General features: G+C 35.5%; 1 protein-coding gene across 1 annotated transcript in view; it reads left to right on the plus strand.

The window, feature by feature from the left end:
- The window catches only part of BTAF1 (B-TFIID TATA-box binding protein associated factor 1), a 121,769-nt gene that overhangs the window by 27,925 nt on the left and 73,344 nt on the right, over positions 1–20,500 (plus strand). Inside the window, exons 5-14 of the mRNA XM_043596971.1 lie at positions 4,184–4,347; positions 6,823–6,959; positions 10,322–10,451; positions 10,708–10,776; positions 11,868–11,957; positions 12,609–12,704; positions 12,801–12,977; positions 14,043–14,183; positions 15,193–15,317; positions 17,817–17,937. Coding sequence (XP_043452906.1) covers positions 4,184–4,347; positions 6,823–6,959; positions 10,322–10,451; positions 10,708–10,776; positions 11,868–11,957; positions 12,609–12,704; positions 12,801–12,977; positions 14,043–14,183; positions 15,193–15,317; positions 17,817–17,937 — 1,250 coding nt within the window. The remainder of the gene's footprint in view (positions 1–4,183; positions 4,348–6,822; positions 6,960–10,321; positions 10,452–10,707; positions 10,777–11,867; positions 11,958–12,608; positions 12,705–12,800; positions 12,978–14,042; positions 14,184–15,192; positions 15,318–17,816; positions 17,938–20,500) is intronic.

The raw sequence follows: 20,500 nt of genomic DNA on the forward strand, positions 1-20,500 counted from the left end.
TTTTCAATGTTTATTTTTAGAGAGAGACAGAGCATGAGTGGGGGAGGGGCAGAGAGAGAGGGAGATACAGAATCCCAAGCAGGCTCCAGGCCCCGAACTGTCAGCACAGAGCCTGACATAGGGCTTGCACCCGCTGATTTCTGCCAAACACCGCAGCCTGAGACTGAGCATCCAAGTGTGGGAGGCCGTCACCCACAATCCTGCAGAGAGAGAGAGAGAGAGAGAGAGAGAGAACAGAGAACACCTTTGGCTCATTTGTGATCATGTGATGTTCAGTGTCATGTACTACTAGCATTGCAAGACATTGCTCATTTATCAAGTTAAAATTTATTAGAAATGTTTGCTTGTCTTGCAGAATACTCACAGAACAAGTTACTCGCAATCCGGGGGTTTACTGTAAAAGTTTTTGTATGGACGTGTTTTCCTTTCTCCTGTATGGCTACCCAAGAGTGAAATTGCTTGATCATGTGGAAACTATGTTTTACCATATGAGGAAATGCCAGACTGTTTTCTAAACTTGCTCTACCACTTTACATTCCATCAGCAGTATATGAGGATTTTGATTTCTCCGTGTCCTTGCCAACACTTGTTCTTAACTGACTGATTATAACCATACTAGTTAGTGAATGTGAAGTGATATCTTATAGTTTTGACTTGCATGTTCCTGATGATTCATGACATTGAACATCTTTTCATGTGTTTATTGACCGTTTGTGTATCTTCTTTGAACTGTCTATTCATATCCTTTGCCTATTTTTTAAATGAGATACTTGTCTTTTATTATTGAGTTGTAAGAGTTCTTTATATATTCTAAGTACAAATCTCCTGTTGGTGACTTACAAACATATCCTCCCATTCCGAGTTCTCTTTTTACTTTCTAGATGATAGTCTTTGAAGCACAAAAGTTAATAATTTTGATGAAGTGCATCTTATCTTTTTCTTTTCTTTTTCAAATTTTTGATGTCATGTCTAAGAAGCTATTGCCAAATCTAAGGTTATTTACTCCTGTGTTTTTTCTAAGAGTTTTGGAGCTTTAGCTCTTATATTATCATGTATTTGACCCATTTTGAGTTAATTTTTGTGGTGTTGTGAGGTTAAGGGTTTAACTTCATTATTTTGCATGTAGTTAACCTGTTGTGTCAACACCTTTTTTGAACAGAACTTAATGATGTTGGCACCATTGTTGAAAACCAATTGGCCATAGAACTATAGTTTTATTCCTGGACTCTCAGTTCTGTTCCACTGATGTCTATCTTTATGCCAGTATCTCATTGTCCTGGTTACTTTGGCTTTGTGATAAGTATTAAAATCAAGAAGCTAGAACCTCCAGTTTGTTTTGTTTTGTTTTCTTTTTCAGGATTGTTATGGATGTTTCTGGTTCCATATGAATTTTGGGATCAGTTTTTCGGTGTCTCCAGAAAAGTCAGCTGGCATTTTGATAGGAATTGTGACTCTGTATCAGTTTGGGAAGTATTACAGTCTTAACGATAGTAATTGTGTTATGATCCATGAACATGGAATGTTTTTTCATTTACTTAGATCTTTAATTTCTTTCACCAGGATTTTTGTAGTTTTCAGAGTATAAGTTTTAAGTTTTGCTTTTAATGATATTGTAAGTAGAATTGTTTTTTTAATCTCATTTTCAGGTTTTATTTCTTTAGGTCTTTTTTCCCCCCTCCCTGTTCTTCAGATTGGGTACTTTTATTCCTCTCATCTTTAAATTCACTTATGCTTTGTCTGATATTTCCATTCAGACGTTAGGCCCACTCTGATTTTTAAAATTTCAGATTCTGTATAGTTCAGTCCAGATCTACTTTTCTTTTTTTTTTAAATGCCTTTATTGGCATATTTTGCACATCATATAATTCACCCTTTACAAGTATATGGTTCTTTCAGCTTCTTTTTTATAGTTTCTGTTTCTTTCTTTTTTTTTTAACTTTAATTTTTTTTTTTTTTATTTTGAGAGCGAGCATGAGCAGGGGAGGGGCAGAGAGGGAGAGAGAATCCCAAGCAGGCTCCCTATGGTCAACTTGGAGTCGTATGTAGGACTCAAACCCACAAAGCACGAGATCATGACCTGAGCCAAAGCCAAGAGTCAGATGCTGGGGCACCTGGGTGACTCAGTCGTTCAAGGTGTCCGACTTTGGCGGTCTGTGAGTTTGAGCCCCACGTTGGGCTCTGTGCTGATGGTTTGGAGCCTGGAGCCTGCTCTGGATTCTGTGTCTCCCTCTCTCTCTGCCCCTCCCCTGCTCACACACTCTGTCTGTCTCTCTCTTAAAAAGAAACATTAAGGGGCACCTGGGTGGCGCAGTCGGTTAAGCGTCCGACTTCAGCCAGGTCACGATCTCGCGGCCCGTGAGTTCGAGCCCCGCGTCAGGCTCTGGGCTGATGGCTCAGAGCCTGGAGCCTGTTTCCGATTCTGTGTCTCCCTCTCTCTCTGCCCCTCCCCCGTTCATGCTCTGTCTCGCTCTGTCCCAAAAAGAAATAAACGTTGAAAAAAAAAAAAAATTTAAAAAAGAAACATTAAGAAAAAAAACTTAAAAAAAAAAAAAAGAGTGTGACACTTAACCTAATGAGCCACCCAGGTGCCCCTATGGTTTGTTTCTTTATTGAGGTATTCTATATTCTCATTGTGGCAGTATCTTCCTTATTAACCATTATTAAACTCGCTGTTTAAAAATCATGTGTTCTAATTCTAACATCTGGGTCATCTCAGAGTTGGTCTTCCTTAATTTTCTTTTGAGAGTGGGATACATTTTTTGATTCTTTGTATGTTGCTTAATTTTGAATTCTGCCCCTCACGTGCTAAATGCTATATATATTGTTTAGGCTGGATTCCGTTATATTCTTCGAAAAAAGATTTGGGTTTGATTCTTTCTTTTTTTGCTTGTTTTAGCAGGCATTTAATTATGTGAAACTCAAATTGCAATTCCTCTGAGATGGGCAACAGCTCAAATCTCAGTTCACTTTTTAGCTTTAGCTGGACTGTTTGGAGTCTGCCATGTGCTCACATAGTTTATAATTAAGCTAGAGTTTTGGCTGAGGTTTCACAGAATTTGGGTCTTCTCTCTGGCTCTCTCTTTTTTGGGTTTTCTTTACCTTTCAGTGGCTATAGTGAACTTTAACTCTTTTTCCTCTAGTTCCTCAAACTAGAAAGACTGGAGGCTCTTTTTTTTTTTTTTTTTTTTAATGTTAGAGGAAGAACATGAGCAGGGGAGAAGGCAGAGAGAGAGAGAGAGAGAGACAGAATTCCAAGCAGGTTCTGCACTGCCAGCGCAGAGCCCAGTGCAGGACTGGAACTCACAAGCCATGAGATCATGACCTAAGCTAAAATCAAGAGTCAGGCACTTAACCAACTGAGCCATCCAGGTGCCCCAAGTATGCAACTCTTGATCTCAAGGTCGTGAGTTCAAGCTCCATGATGGGTGTGGAGAATGGATGAATGAATAAGTAAATAAGATTGGTTTATTTCCATAAGCATGAATCTCCTTTTATATATACTTGATAATTGATAGTGGGGCAATGGTGGGATCTCAGTGAAAATTCCTAGAATGTTTTGTTAGCGAGAACACTATTTTTCTTTTTAATGTTTATTTATATTTGAGAGAGATAGTACGTGAATGGGGAGGGGCAGAGAGAGACAGAAAGAGAATCTGAAACAGGTTCGAGGCTCTCATCTGTCAGCACAGACCTGACGCAGGGTTCAAATTCACGAGCTGTGAGATCATGACGTGAGCCAAAGTTGGATACTTCACCGACTGAGCCACCCAGGTGCCCCTAGAACACTATTTTTCAATCATAGTTAGATAATAGAGTTTATGACATGTTCAGATTGTGAGTATGATTTGTTTTATTGTCAGGAGGGGTGGTTTTTGTTTGTTTTTAAATGTTTATTTATTTTGAGAGAAAGTGCATGTGTTAGCAGGGGAGGGGCAGAGAGAGGTAGGGAGAGCATCCCAAGCAGACTCGGTGCTGTCAGCACAGATCCTGACGTGGGGCTCGGTCCCATGAACCGTGAGATCATTACCTGAGCCGAAATTAAGAGTTGGACTTTGACTGAGCCACCTCCTGAGAGGGGTGTTTTAATAGTTAAATTTTTTTTACTTTTAATCAAGTTTGATCTTCACTGATTAGAAAACTTCTTACCTGATTTGGAGGAAATGTATTTCTTTTCTGTTTAAAGGTGAAGTGGATCCTAAAGAGAGGATAGCACGCCAACGGAAACTATTACAAAAGAAACTTGGTCTTAATATGGGAGAAGCCATTGGAATGAGTACTGAAGAACTCTTCAATGATGAAGATCTGGATTATACTCCAACTTCAACAGCCCTTGTAAACAAACAACCTGTAGGTAAAATCTTTGGTTATTTGACTGCAAGTAATACAAGCGTTTTGCTTCATCTTGCCATGTTATTGCAATGAAAAAAAAATGCTGTTGCTCATTGCGGCTTGTTCCACCATAATTTAGTATTTAGTGTCTTCATAAATTGGATTTCTGGTAACAGATCCTAAAGAGACAGAAGTTCAGCCTACCTTATAAACTCTGGATTGACTGTTAGATAAAAGCTGTGGTGGGCCTTTTGGAGCCACTGCTATTGAGAGATCCCAGTTGCACCAATTGCTTTTTCCTTTGTTCTTCAGTGGAAAAAAAAAAAAAGAGTAAATGTTTGAGAGAGTAGAGGATAGTAAGGGCTAGTATGATATTAGAAATCTTTAGAGCAGTGATTTATTATTCTATTTGGCAAAGCAACAGATATGATAAAATTTTCAAACAATGAAAAAAGGTATACAATATGAAGTAAAAAGTTTTTAATAATTGATGGACATGCATGTCCCCATGCCCCACAGGCAACCCTTCATGAACTACTTGTACATGCAGACACAAGTATTTGTATTTTAAGCCATATTTATCTTTTCCCATTTCATGTAGCTGAATATATCAGTATATACAGATCATGTATTTTTTTGATAGCTTCATTCTCTTTTGTTCTATGGATGTACCATAATTTTGCTCTGTATTTCTCCCTTTTCTCCATTCTTCAAATTCCCATTGGATGCTCGCAAGCTGCTGCTGCTTTTTTAACGTCCCAAACTGCTTAAGCTCCAGTAAAAAAGCTGTGGCTCTCTCCTAAGAAAAATTCACATGCAACTGAAATACTAACATTCAAGGGGGTTGGTATTCTTTCCTTTTGCCACTGCAGTATCTTTTTAGAGTTTCCTGGTCCTTATTAAGAATTCCTGCTTTGCAGTCATGAAACCCTTATCTTGTTTTTCTTTTGGCCTTTTCCTTTATACTGGTTCTCTAAACCATCAGAATTTTCGAACCTTTCTTTAGGGTTAATGGAGTATGTGTTGATGAATAACTTTTGCAGACAAAAAAAAAAAAAGAACATTCCTGAGGAAAAAAGAAGAGTATAAAGAGGCAGAAAATATGACAACTATAAAAGAAACAGAAAGAAATGAGGTGCAAAGAGAAGCATGAGGTGTAAATAAAAAATAAAAATAGAATAAAGGAGAACAAAAATGTAGTAATGTGATTATAGTGTGGTTATTGTGTATGGTATAAGAAAAAAGAGCCAAGTATATTAGAGAAGATAGGGTATGGACAGAATAGTTGTATGTAGGATGGGCAGCAGAGACTTTGAGGTTTGTGAGATCCAAGTTGGGTTGGCCTTACATGTCATGGACCTTTGGGAGGAGGTGCTTAATGTTACTTGTTGCCATAGGTTTATCATTGCTTGTATATGCGCCATTGGTCTCTGGACTAAGACCATAGCGGGGTATCCATACCAGTGACCCAGATTAGTGGTCAAAGTGAATTTTAGTTGAATCTTAAATCAGTTAAGGGCAGAAAGGATTTTTAGGCTTGAGCTGAAAGCATTTCTGTCTCACAGCCTTTATAATGTCTCCCATGAATGGAAAAGATAGCAAAAACAGTAGATAGTGATGGCTTAAGAGAAAAGGAGCAATATGAGTTAAGTTGACTATAGGATGCTGGATCACTTATGCCTATAATTTTTTTTCAATAGGTGATATTGAAATTAATTAATATTAATTATTTATTAATATTAATTAATATTCTTTATTCCTACAACTTTAGGGTGGTATTACAGTTTTTTTGTTTGTTTTTATTTTAAATCCAATATAATTAATATACAGTGTTATTAGTTTTGGGTGTACAATGTATTGATTCAATAATTCTATGTTACTTGGAGTTAAGGTAAGTGTACTCTTAATCTTTTTCACCTGTTTCACCCATTCCTCCACCCACCTCCCCTCTGGTACCATCAATTTGTTCTCTATGATTAAGAGTCTGTTTTTTGGTTTTTCTTTTTCTTTTTTTTGTTTTGTTTCTTAAAGTCCACATATGAGTGAAATCATGGTGATTGTCTTTCTCTGACTTATTTTGCATAGTGTTATACTCTAGATCTATCCAGTTGTTGCAAATCGCAAGATTTTGTTCTTTTTTATGGCTGAGTAATATTCCATCGTATCTGTGTACCACCACATCTTTATTACTGTGGTCATTTTGAAGTATCACCTTTTCAAAACCCTATCTGTGGGTTATGATCATACATTTGTGCTACATCGGTGACAAAAAAAGTTAAGAAACATACAAACATCTGCTGAGAATTGGAAGAATAGGAAATAAGGAATAAAAGAGTGAAATTATGGTAATAACCATATAACAGAATAGCATGAAGCTGTCAAACTGTGGTCAGTTTGGATATAGTGAAATTTATAGACTTAGTACTGTTCTGAGGCTGTGGGTATTTATTTTAACTTCAAAAGTTCAAACTCAGCATTCTTTTATTCTTTTAGACTCTCCAGGCAGCTGAATTGATTGACTCAGAATTTCGAGCAGGAATGAGCAGTAGACAAAAGAACAAAGCTAAAAGAATGGCCAAGTTATTTGCAAAACAGAGATCCAGAGATGCAGTGGAAACTAATGAAAAGAGGTAGTAATTTTTTATTTTGTGCTTATTCATTTAAAACAGTGATGCTTTATAGATTAAATTTGTGTCTGCCTGTTTTTTAAAAACATTTGCTGACATTGTCTTTAGCTGTGGAGTACCATTTGGATTGTTTTGCTCAATTGTCAGAGATTATTTATTATTACTAGGGACTAGGACAGCTTCCCCAGAATAATCCACATATGCAGATTTATTTTTCCTTACCAATTATGACCTTTGATTGGGGGCTGAAGATCTTCTGAGGGAAGTGCATTCCAGGCAGAGGGAACAAATGTAAATGCCTTAATCATAGACTATTCAAGAAACAGAAAGAAAGGCAGTATATCTAGGATGAGTAGACGGAGGTGAGGGTAGGACCGAGTGAAGTCAGAGAGGTGGTCTAAGGGCCACAAGTTTGTTTTTGTTTTTGTTTTAATGTTTATGTTTGAGAGAGAGAGAGAGACAGTGTAAGGGGAGAAGGGGCAGAGAGAGGAAGACACAGAATCCGAAGCAGGCTCCAAGTTCTGACCTGTCAGCACAGAGCCTGACATGGGGCTCGAACCCACGAACTGCGAGATCATGACTTGAGCCGAAGTCGGACGCTTAACCAGCTGAGCCACCCAGGCGCCCCAAAGGGCCACAAGTTAAGAATATTGATTAGTATAGAACTGTCACAGTGTTACATCATCTGTCTTTTAGCCTGGTGGCTAGACCAAATAGGAGGTAGTAATCCAAGTTTATTTACTTAATCTTGTAGGAAAGAACTCTGGATAAAATCACTGTCCACATTTTTTTAATGAATTAATAAAAGTGGTATCTGTGTATGGTCTGGAACAGCATTTCGAAAAGAGTGGTTCAAAACAACCTTGTTCAGAAGCACTTTGAGGGGTGTGTTAAAATGCAGATTTTCATTTTCATTTAACAGAGCTGAATGGGGCATTCATTAAAATGCCCCATTCAGCTCTGTTAAATCAGAATCTTTTATGGTGTTCTAGAAATGTTTGAGTAATTAAACACATGAAAACTTACAAAGTTTTTTTTGCAGATGACAGGACCTTTTGTTTTTTCCGTTTATAAATATAAAGCTAAAATGTAAGTGTTTTATAGTATTTATTTAAAAACTAGGTGCACAGGGAGTAAATAATAAACATCTACTCGGTATAAATTTTTACTTGTTAAGTTGTTCAGTATGAAATTTTAATTGAACTTCATTAAACTACAGGGTTTTTTAAGTAAACAACTTATTAGAATTGTATATAGTAACCTAATAGGTTTCTGTTGGCTTTATTTGTATAAGCACTTTTACCCAAATATTTGAATATAGAAATAGTAGACTTTATTTTTCAGAGTTTATGATTCATTCATTACACAAATATTTACTGAATACCTTCTGAGTGCTAGATACTGTTCTAAGCCCTTACGATGCATTGGTGAATAAAATAGATAATTCTGCCTTCACGGAGCTTACATTCTGGAGGAAGAAATGAATAAGGGAGAAGATAAATAAGTAGAGGCATCTGGCTGGCTCAGTTGGTAGAGCATGCAACTCTTGATCTTAGGGTTATAAGTTCAAGCTCCATGTTGGGTGTAGAGATTACTTAAACATAAAATCTTTTTTTTTTTTTTTTTTTAAAGAGGATAAGTAGGAGTGCCTGGGTGGCTCAGTTGGTTAAGCATCTGACTTCAGCTCAGGTCATGATTTCACAGTTCATGAGTTGGAGCCCCACATCGGGCTCTGTGCTGATAGCTCAGAGCCTGAGCCTGCTTCAGATTCTGTATCTCCTTCTCTCTCTACCTCACCCCCTGCTCACACTCTGTCTCTCTCTCTCTCTCCCTCTTTCTCAAAATAAATAAACATTAAAAAAAAAAAAGAAGATAGGAGCACCTGGGTGTCTTAGTTGGTTGAGTTTCACTTTGGCTCAGGTCATGATCTCGTGGTTCGTGATTTCAAGCCCCACATCAGGCTCTGTGCTGACAGGTCAGAGCCTGGAGCCTACTTCAGATTCTGTGTCTCCCTCTTTCTCTACCCCTCCCCATCTTATGCTCTGTCTCTTTCTCGCAAAAATAAACATTAAAAAAAATTAAAAGATAAGTAAATATATATATGTATGTATACACGCACACATATGTATATATGCATATATCATGTTAATGATAAGAGTTAAGTAGGAAAAAGATAAAACAAGGAAGGAACATGTGAAATGTGTTGTGGGGAGAAAATTTGAAATTTTAGATAAGGATAGTCAGGGAGGGATTCACAGAAGTGACTTTTCTTTAAAGATCTGAAAGGAGTGAGGATACGAGTCCTATGAATATTTGGAAAAGACATTCCAAATAGAGGGAACATAAGGGCAAATGTCTGGAAGGAGAAAAATGCTTAACAAGTTCAAGGAGAGTAAGGTGGCCAACCAGTGTTTCTAGATTGGAGAGAATTAGGGGAAGAGTAATAGAGAATGAGACTGAGGAAGGTTAGATTTCTTTCATCACATTTATTTGTTTGTTTGTTTATATAAGTCTGTTTTAAGAGATAGCACAAGTGGGGGAGAGGCAGAGAGAGGGGGAGAGAGAATCCCAAGCAGGCTCCGCACTATCAGCGAAAAGCCGAAGAGCCTGATGTGGGGCTCAGACTCATGAACCACAAGATCATGACCTGAGCTGAAACCAAGAATTGGACACTTAACCAACTGAGCCACCCAGGTGCCCCTCTTTCATCACCTTTAGAAAAAATGGTTGGCCAAATAAGTCACATTATTAAGATACGGGGGATATTTTAGAAAATAGTGCTGTATGTACCTCAACTGTGCTGATTGTCCTTTCTGTTAATACTGAATAAAGTGGTTTTGTCTTCTCATTTGTTATGTTTTATTATTACGCTAGCCTCAATATTTTTTTTCTAGTCATAAAGTAACATTTCTTCAGATTTTCTGGACACATTTTTCATTGGTCATTTATCTCTTTTTTTTAAAGAGCTAGTAGGACTACAGTGTGTTACTCAGTGTATTAGTTTCCTCTAGGGTAGAAAAGCCTAGAAAAGTTAAGCTGGGCCAGATTTAGGTTGTTAGGCCAAGGGAGTTTAAAATGAAAAGGAGAAGAGCTGGTTGAAGAGAGGAAGAAAGAAAGACTGTTAAATTTGTGATTGAGTTTGAAAGCAAGAATTCATGAACCTATTTTACATTCATTAGTGAGAGTAGGGGAATATATTCTGCTCAAAACTTTTTACATGGTTGATCTTACTTATTTGATATACGAAGTTTTAAGTAAACCATGAATGTGGCAAAACAAGTGCTCATATGATGTATTCTTTTACATTCACTGTGGTTCACATTATTCTTTATTCACTTTTTAAAATGGTGACTTTTATTTTTTAGCAATGATAGCACTGATGGGGAACCAGAAGAAAAGAGACGAAAAATAGCAAATGTTGTTATTAATCAGTCTACAAATGATTCCAAAGTTTTGATTGATAATATTCCAGACAGTTCTTCCTTACTTGAAGAGGTACTATTGAAATACCCTAAAGTGTCTTTTGAAATTGTTTATAATTTTTTTATACTGATGTGTCAGTAGGTAATAATCTATCCATTGAGAGAAATTTTATTGTATCTTTACTTCATTAGTAAAAATTTTAATTATTATAATTTTTAAAGCATATTTTTACTAGACCTACAAATAAATACACTTTTATTAAGTTACTTAAATGGTTAGCATAAAACAGACCTTTTGAATTAGTAGTAATTCTGTTTTTCTTATTCAGACAAATGAATGGCCTTTAGAAAGCTTTTGTGAAGAACTTTGCAATGACCTTTTTAATCCTTCCTGGGAGGTAAGATTTCTTCATTACAGCTTCTCTCAGCTCTATTTTTTTTTTTTTTTTTTTGCTAATGAAGGGAACCATGTGAAACATCATTTTTTTTTTAGGGTCCCTATTCCCACTGATCTGGGCACTTCATATCACTCACCTTCTAAGTGGAAAACTTTAGACTGATTTTCACCTTTCATACCCTTTTTGATCATATATCTTTAGAGAACTATTAGTTTCTTTTCATTTTTTAGCTGTGGTATAAAGACTTGCGTATCTCTATCAAATAGTAAAAACTTCCTTTTTAAGAGGACAATTTGATTAAGAGTAATAGTTTCCAAACCAGCTTTTTAGTCTCAGAAATATTTCTTCAGAGAAAATCTTGATCATCTCCCAGCATGTTAAAAGAGATGAAAGTGAGGTTCCTCTGATTGAAGTTGAGGGTTGGTGGTCTCAAAGCATTCTGTCCTACTTCGGTTGGCTTCTGGGTAATTTAAAACCACTGCTGTGGAATACCTTTTAGTGGTCTTTCTGCTCCTTGATGTACATCTGTTTAAAGTTATTCAAGTGTTAACTTAAATTGGGTCTTGAATAAGTAAGTGGGTGGGTGAGGTGCCAGTGGTCTGTTTCCTCCCTTCCAGATGATGCTTCAGAATGCTGTAGGGTGACAGTGAAGCATTAGTCATGAGACAGTTGAATTGTCTTCCTTTCACATTTATACTGGTATCTTTGGAACTTAGTTTTAATATATATATTTCTAAAATATTGATGTTGGAGCTATAGGGAGCAACATGATTCTTTCCTCACTTTTGCTGGGGATAATGCTAACTGCAGGTAAAAGGTAGGGAAATCATAGCCAAATAGATTAATATCTCAGAAGGATGTTAGGGTAGTTATTTTCCTAGCTTGATTTTAAAAAAATTCGACATAACCAAAATTGTGAAACTAATGCATGTAATTTTTCTTGGATAGCAGAAGAACACGTTTTTTTGAAGTGCCACTTTAGTTTATTCTGATTTCTTAAAAATCTAGAATCCCTTTTTCATATTGAAGAAAAGTTAAACTCAGTTTCTTAAGCATTTAACCTTTGACATTTGCGTCTTGTTTGTTTTTAGGTTCGGCATGGTGCAGGCACTGGACTTCGGGAAATCCTTAAAGCTCATGGAAAAAGTGGTGGTAAAATGGGAGATAGCACTTTAGAAGAGGTAAGTGTAGTAAAGGATCAGTTATCAACAGATTTTAGTAGTTTGCTTCTTTTCTCAAGACAGGGAAGTTACAGAGTTGTGCCATGACATAGAAATGAGAAATAAATAAATATAGAAAGGTAAATATGAGGAAAAATGTTTAAAGGTTAGGAGGAAGTCTGTTTATTAACAGAAAGAATGAGTTCATGGGAAAGATATGTTCAGAAACATTGAGTGGAAAAATATATAAGAGCAAGATACAAAAAATTGGAAAGTAGAGTAGCAGGTGTAAGAAGATAGTTTAGAGGTCATTGAGCAATATGACTGGTGTAGCATGAGACACAGGTAATAGGATAGATAATAGATACATGACAGATATAATTGAAATTAGAGCAACCTTTAGTAGTTTCTTAATTTCTCTTAGAGTGCAAGTAACATAATAGAATTCATGAATCTTAAAGATCTTGGTGTAGTATATTTGAACCTAATTAATCAATAAACACGATGTGGTTAATATTAAAGGTAGTAATTGGAACTTTTCTGTATTTTGGTTGTTGTTCCTACAGCAAAACCCGTCTGTACCAATATTTTAGTTTTGATTTTGGACTTAATGTGTCCCCAACCCCCAATACAAAGTATGATTTTGGTAATTAAAAATGATTGTTTTAACAGATGATTCAGCAGCATCAAGAGTGGTTGGAAGACTTAGTTATTAGACTCCTTTGTGTTTTTGCATTAGACAGATTTGGAGACTTTGTTTCTGATGAAGTAAGTATCACCTAAGGGAGGCTTTGTCCAATCAAATTTCAAATTCAACAAAATATGTTTTTTTGTAAATGAGTTTTCTTCCTTTCTTATTCATAGGTTGTGGCACCAGTTCGTGAAACTTGTGCTCAGACATTAGGTGTGGTGTTAAAACACATGAATGAAACAGGAGTTCATAAGACTGTGGATGTGCTTCTTAAATTACTTACTCAAGAACAATGGGAAGTTAGACATGGTGGTCTGCTAGGAATAAAGTATGCTTTGGCAGTTCGTCAGGTAAACACTTCAGGTTTTGAAGCATGTATGGGAGAGGTTTTTTCCCTCTTATTTTTATTGTATGAAATGACCTTAGATTCTTAGTGTTACAGATGAGCCAGCATTTCAAGATTTGCCTTCTTGAGGTAGTAGCTTAGAGATAGGTGGTACTGTAAGAATTTCAGTACAAATCAAAAGATGGTTCATTAGGTTTGAATACTTGTTCCTGTTTCATAGGAAGACCGATTCTCAGGGTGATTCCTTGTGTATGATCCCAGAAATAGACTCTGGGGGCTGGCTCTATTTAGGGAGGTTGAAAGGAGAATAGATTGAAGTATGGAGAGCAGGAAGTAAGGAGAGCTTTTCCTGCCCTTTTCTCTCACACCCCTTTTGGTTGTCATTAGTGTTGAATAAGAAATAGAAATTGAGGGTCCAGCATAGCGGTATGTATCTGTATGTCTTCACGCAGGGAGTTCATAGTTTTACCTCGAAAACATCTGATGTTTTAAGTCACATTTAATAGATACTTGATACTGTTGTGGTTTTTCAAATGGGATTAGTTACAAATAGACTTCTGTTGTTGTTTTTCTTTTTTGTTTATGTGATTCTTTTTTAATAAAGATTGGGACTTTTTAAAAAAATGTTTTATTTATTTTTGAGAGAGAAAGAGAGCAAGAGAGAGTGAGTGTGAGTGGGGAAGAGGCAGAGAGTAAGGGAGACACAGAATCTGAAGCAGGCTCCAACTTCTGAGCTGTCAGCATGGAGCCCGATGCGGGGCTCAAACTCAAGAACCGCGAGATCATGACCTGAGCCGAAGTCAGATGCTTAACTGACTGAACCACCCAGGTGCCCCTAAAGGTTGGGATTTTTGGGGCACGGGGCTGGTTCAGTTGAAGAACATGTGACTCTTGATCCTGGGGTCATGAGTTTGAGCCCCACGTTGGGTATAGAGATTACTTAAATAAATACGTAAACTTAAAAAAAGATTGGGACTTGTGCTTTCGTATGGTAAATTTAATAAAACAAATTTTAAGCACAATAATTGCATTACAGAAAATTAATCTGTTTTGATGTACTGTTTTACAGGATGTAATTAATACTTTATTGCCTAAAGTTTTAACTAGAATAATTGAAGGACTTCAGGACTTTGATGATGATGTCAGAGCTGTTGCTGCAGCATCATTAGTACCTGTGGTAGAAAGCCTTGTTGACCTTCAGACACAGAAGGTAAATTAAATATTTTTGCATTTTCTTCTATAGAGCTTGTTTACACTTGGGTATAGAGTATTAGGAAAAACATTCAGTATTTTTTTCTCCTTCATTCTCCAATTTTTAAAAAGATTTTATTTATTTATGTATTTATTTTTTTAATATGAAATTTATTGTCAAATTGGTTTCCATACTGAAGATTTTATTTTTAAGTAATCTCTGCATTCAATGTGGAGCTTGAACTTAGAACCTCAAGATTGAGAGTCACATGCTCAGCCAGCCAGACATCCTGTCCTCCCATTTTTCATATAACAGATAGTCCTCTGACATATACAATCTTAATTATATATTATTCTTGGAATAGTGAATTTTGTCTATTAATCTACTTCCCCTTTGTGTACAGAGTATATAAGGAACTTACTTGAGAAGAAAGCAACCATTTCTTCTTTCTTTTACTCCTGGTTTTTAGACATATGGGATTTGTGTTTGTTTTGATTTTGGTTTTGGCTTTAAGTTGTTTTAATCTGGTCTCATTTTTTGAAATGCCTCTTTTAAGGTCTTTCTTTTTTATTATCAAAACCATAACATGTATACAGCATTTGGAAGTGCAGCAAGCAGTATTTATTTAAAAACTCAAAAACTAAATTTATCTTTTCATGATGACTAGTGTCGTTTTAAGTATTTTAGTTTACAGAGAAGGTCATGTCTGGTGTATGTATACTATATTGTTTTCCAATTTTAGTTTTTTACATAAAATAAGAGTATTGGCTATCTTATTTCCTGAATTCTCCCTCCCGTTATAAGCCTGGGTATGAAGGGAAGTGCCAAAGTAGAGTTGAGTGGCATTTAAAGAGGGGTAGAGAATTACTAAAGGCAAATAATGTCTCCTCTTTAATTTTGCTCAAAACTGACACTATCCAAGGGCATGGGGATTGTATATGTTTTTGAATCAGTAGTGACTACAATTTTGCATGACTTGTGAGTATATTGTGTAAAATAACTGTTTTCTTAAAAACTGATCCTGTAGGTACCATTCATTATAAATACACTATGGGATGCTCTTCTGGAACTAGATGATCTTACTGCTTCAACAAATAGTATTATGACTCTTCTTTCATCCTTATTAACTTATCCTCAGGTCCAACAATGCAGGTAATTATTTGTAGTTAGTAAAGCAAAAAATGTTTACGTACATTTCCAGATAATCCTAAAAATAAAATAGTTTGGCATTTTTAAGTACAGCACTTAAAGTGAGTTGGCAATGCCAAAGACTACTATTTTCAAATTGGCCTTTTCTTTACTCTCTAGCCACCAGCATAGTTGGGGCAGCAGCTTAAAAAGGTCATGTTTATCCTTGGGGTACTTTGGTTATATAATTCTTCATTTTGTTCATCCTGTGATAGTTAACTTCAAGAATTTAATCATTGCATATTATTTTCATATCCAGTCCGAATACAGAACATTAGCTTTAGAGACATTTAGCTAATAGAATTATCATTGAACATCAGCATTACATTTTCCAAAATCTGCTCCTCAGTGAACTTTTTCTTTGTAATGTTCATTTCAACTCTTGGTCTTGATTTCAGTAATTAATTATCAGGAAGGGAATAATACATAATAATGCAGTATAATGTCCAAAGACAGAGGTTGAGTGAAGCCAAAAACATAAATCAAAAAGTGTCACCTATTTTCCTGTCCTGATACTTGAAATAAAGTTCAGCTAATTAATGTATTCCCTACCTGTTAGATTGCCTCCTGAATAATACTATTTCTATTAATAGTTTCTTTGGAGATACAGAAGAAGAAATTCACATGCAACTTTAAAAATCACAGATGAGAAAATTAATTACTGTTCTTAGCCTAGAGAGGATGTTTAGTGAATGTGCATATGCTCATGATTATAAATGATTTCTGGCTCTGTAAATCTATTTCTAATGAAAATCATAGGTGGATTAAAAACATGTTCAGAATGTTTCAAGTAATACTGGCCCTGCTGAGAGTACTTCAGGGTAAATTTAGGGCAGTAGGACAACCTACAAGTTGGAATTGCAAAATAAATTCCTGTAAAAGCAAACGAAGAGAAAAATTGGTAGTGCATTTATGGGATTTCCTAATATTCAGGTATTTCAATTAGTAGTGAAAGCTATAGGGATTAAATGTGTTCATCTGTGTGAAAGCCCTTCTCAAGCTGCAGAATGCAAGAGTTTTTAATTACCCTAAATCAGAAGTTGGTAAACTTTTTCTGTGAAAGCCCAGATAGTGGTATTTTTGGTTTTGTGGGTTATATGGTCATTGTCAAAACTACTCAACTTTGCCATTGTAGCTCAATAGTAGCCATAGACAACGCATAAGGAATGAATATGGCTGTGTTCCAGTAAACCTTTATTTAAAAACAGGGTGATGTGGGTTTGGATTGTGAGCCTGTGTTAACCACTGTCCTAAATAAAGGGTTTAGGACTTAAAAAAACAAACAAACAAAAAAAACTTTGAGTAGTGTCAGGAAAGCTAGATAATGTAAGGAAATGAAAGAAGTAGTAAAAATTCTGTTAATTCAGAAATAATGTATGAAATACAATAATTTGTGAAATAATGTAGCCTGTATGTATTTATTTTTCAAAATTGCCCTGTTAGGAAATTTGCTTCACATATTATGATATTTGGCAGATACTTTCCAGCTATGTAAGAAGAAATGCAGCATGTCTTTTGGAGCATGAACAGTTAAAAGTTACTCTATTAACAAGACCTTGTTATAATACTTTTACATAGTTTGAGTCTGTTTTTTGTCTCTGTTCATGTGTTTAATAATTTTGTAAGTAAATTTACTAAACATGTAAATAAATGTGAGAAGAGATGTTCATACAAACCTGCAAGTGATGAAAATAATGCTAAAATATAGACCTGAGGGTAACCACAAAAGAACATATAGTTAACACCTGCCATATTCTTTTTTATTCATGCCTTTTTCTAGAGTTATATATTTCAAATGCTATTTCTAAATCATTTCCTAATTCAAGGTAGTTTTTATAAATGACTCATGGATATGACAGGAATTCTATGGTCCAAGTTGTTAGCCTAGAAGTGGCTTTGCTTGCTTTTCCATTTAAATTCTAATTGTGAGAAGGAAGATAATCTGAGTTTTCCTAACTTTAGTAATGCTAAATCAGGATGACAGATTTCGAAGCTATTACCATGCCACCTCTTGCTCATTTGATAATGTGGCAGAGATGACCCCAATGGGGAATATAAGTTATGTGCATCTAATGGTTACTGATTGGGGTTAGCCATGGGAAAGAAGAAAAAATTAATCTTGATTTTGTGTAGCCTACCAGTTAAGACACATGTTCCATTTTCCTAAGAACAGATTGAAAAAAGGGCAGCTATATTGGAAAGTTCTACTTTGACAAAGGCAATTCGTGGCATTAGTACCATAGAACTTAATGTTGATATTTATGACTGCATTTGCTCTGGGTATTCTGGTGCTATAATAACAGTTTTGAATGAGGATGTTAAATGAACGTTCATATGAAAATATTACCTTTTTAGAATTTATTCATCAAAAAAGGTATGAGGTCTACAGGGACATATTTAGAAAATGAATCAATAGAATTTCAACTGAAAATGAGTAAGCCTAATTTGTGTCTTGTTTATTAGTATTCAGCAGTCACTCACAGTTCTAGTTCCACGTGTCTGGCCTTTTTTGCATCACACTATATCATCAGTTCGAAGAGCAGCATTGGAAACTCTATTTACGTTATTATCAACACAGGACCAGGTAAGAACTAATAACTATGTGTAGTGATGCTGAAATTACATAGAATAATTTTATAAACTCAATCAGTCTGGTTACCTTTGCTACATATCCAAAGATCAGGAGGATGCTGGGCCTAGTAGAAATGGTATGGTGACCATGTAGACATATAAAAATATAATCACCATGAGGGCAGAAATATTTTAATATTTTGTTCTAGGTCATATTCCCAGCACTTGGACTAGTGCTTAACACATAGGAGGCCTTCAGCAAATATTTGTTGAGTGAAAGATCAATCGAATAATCTCTTTGTCTCAGAGATCTATTATTCAGTCTTAGCTTGCTTCATGTGGTTGTCAGATAGGTAGTTGGCAGAACATATCCCAGGTTAGGAGGCTACATTTGGAGCTCTACAGTATGACTTCTAAAGAGTGATGATGAAATTACTAGGCACTTGCCTCGCTTAAGAATTAATCTTAAGCACATGGTATTTCCAAGGATAGTAAACATCAGAAGTCACAACATGAAGTGCCTAGAGAGATCATTCAGGTAATATCAGTATGTGAATGGAGTCTGTGCTGACCTAAGGAATCTTTGCCCTGCCTTTTAAAGACTTAACATTTCTATTTTTAAAGTAACTATAGGTCAAACGAAATACTAGAACGTAGGGAAGTATCATAATCCATTCTTAGGACATGCTGTTATTTGTTGGCACTACAGTTTGAGCCAGGGATCTTTAAAAAGCAGTGGGTTTTTGTGTTTGTTTTGTTTTTTTAAGACGGTAGATTCTAGGATGGGTAAATGTCTCTCTTATGTTCACTAACCACACATTTCTTTGTGAATTAGAAATATTCCATGTAGACTTGCTTTAATCTGCAGCATGGGATTGTATTGTACTTCTTTGAATCAGTGTCTATAAATTTTGTTTGCTGTATTTTTTTATTTGATCTAATCAGAATCTTCTGAGGTCTATCATCAGGTGTGTTTTATAATCCTCATTTGATGAGGCATGGGCTGATAAGACACACTGGCATGGGTTGTTTTGAATTTTCACTTCATTTTTGTTTTGTGGTTTTTGTCTAAATGTTTTTGGTGTAAGGTTAAATTTGCTTTGGTTAATCCTCTTAAAGTTAACAGATTTCCTTATTTCATGTTATTGTTTTTCTAACAGATTTACTTTTAAGAGCAGTTTTAGGTTGACCAAAATATTGAGTGAAAAGTATGTAGTTCGTATATGCCTCCATATTCCCCCACCCACACTTTTCCCTATAGTTAACATCTTGCATTAGTGTAGTACATTTCTTATGCTTGGTAACCAATATTCATCCATTATTATTAAGTAAAGTCCATAGTTTATATTAGGGTTCACTCTTCATACTGTTTTGTATGGGTTTTGGCAAATGCACAGTGGTATGTATCTACCATTACAGTATCAAATAAACTAGTTTCACTGCCTTAAAAAAAAAATGCCTGTGCTCCACTTAAGTACCCCTCTTTTCCTCCTTCTGGATTCTTAACAGTCACTTACCTTTTTTAAGTCTCCATAGTTTTACCTTTTCCAGAATGTCAAATAGTTGAGAGTCATGCAATATGTAGCCTTTTCAGATTGGCTTCTTTCACTTAGCAATGTGAAATTAGGTTTCTTTATGTCTTTTTGTGACTCGATGGATCATTCCTTTTTATCACTGAATAATGTTCCATTGTATGGGCATACCACAGTTGATTTACTCACTTATTGAGGATATCTTGGTTGCTTCCTGTTTTGGACAATTATGAATAAAGTTGTAAACATTCATGTGCAGGTTTTCGTATGGGCACAAATTTACAGTGTGCTTAGGTAAACACCAAAGAGCATAAGGAGATGTTTAATTTTATAAGAAAGTGTCTTTCAAAGCGGCTATACCATTTTGTATTTCCATCAGCAGTGAATGAGAGTTCTTGTTGCTGCACATCCTCACCAATACTGGATATTGTCCGTGTTGTAGATTTTAGCCCTTCTAATAAATGTGTAGCGGAATCTTACTTAAAATTGCAATTTTCCAGTGATATGTGATCTTGAGCATATTTTCATGTGCTTATTTGCCATCTGTATCTCTTCTTTGCTGAAATGTCTCTTCAGGTTTTTTCCTTTTTTTTTTTTTGGATTGAGTTTTCTTACTCTTGAATTTTAAGATTTCTTTGTGTATTTTGGATACACATCCAACATTGTTCTTTTAAGTCTTTCTGTTTTTTATTAAGGCGATTAAACTACTTGCAGCCTCTTTTTAACTTCAGTGGTTTTTAATTATTTGGTAATATATTTACTTAAATTAGGAATTTTAGTAATTTATTTATAGTATTATATATAAATGGATTTTCTAAATAACTGAAACATACTTTTTAACCAAAAATAGGTAACATTAAAATGATTGACACACCTGATCATGATCTTCAACTGTATTAAACATAAGGTAGTATTTTTTGATCAATCAGCCCACCAATATTGTTTGTTGGTTATTAGTTTTTATATGGTGCTTACCATGGTATAGTGTGGGAATATTGTGATACATGAGAGGCGCTGTTGTCAGTGACTGAACTGTTCTTTCTC

Source organism: Prionailurus bengalensis, chromosome D2 (genome assembly GCF_016509475.1).
Source record: "Prionailurus bengalensis isolate Pbe53 chromosome D2, Fcat_Pben_1.1_paternal_pri, whole genome shotgun sequence".
In the NCBI taxonomy this organism is placed as follows: Eukaryota; Metazoa; Chordata; class Mammalia; order Carnivora; family Felidae; genus Prionailurus; species Prionailurus bengalensis.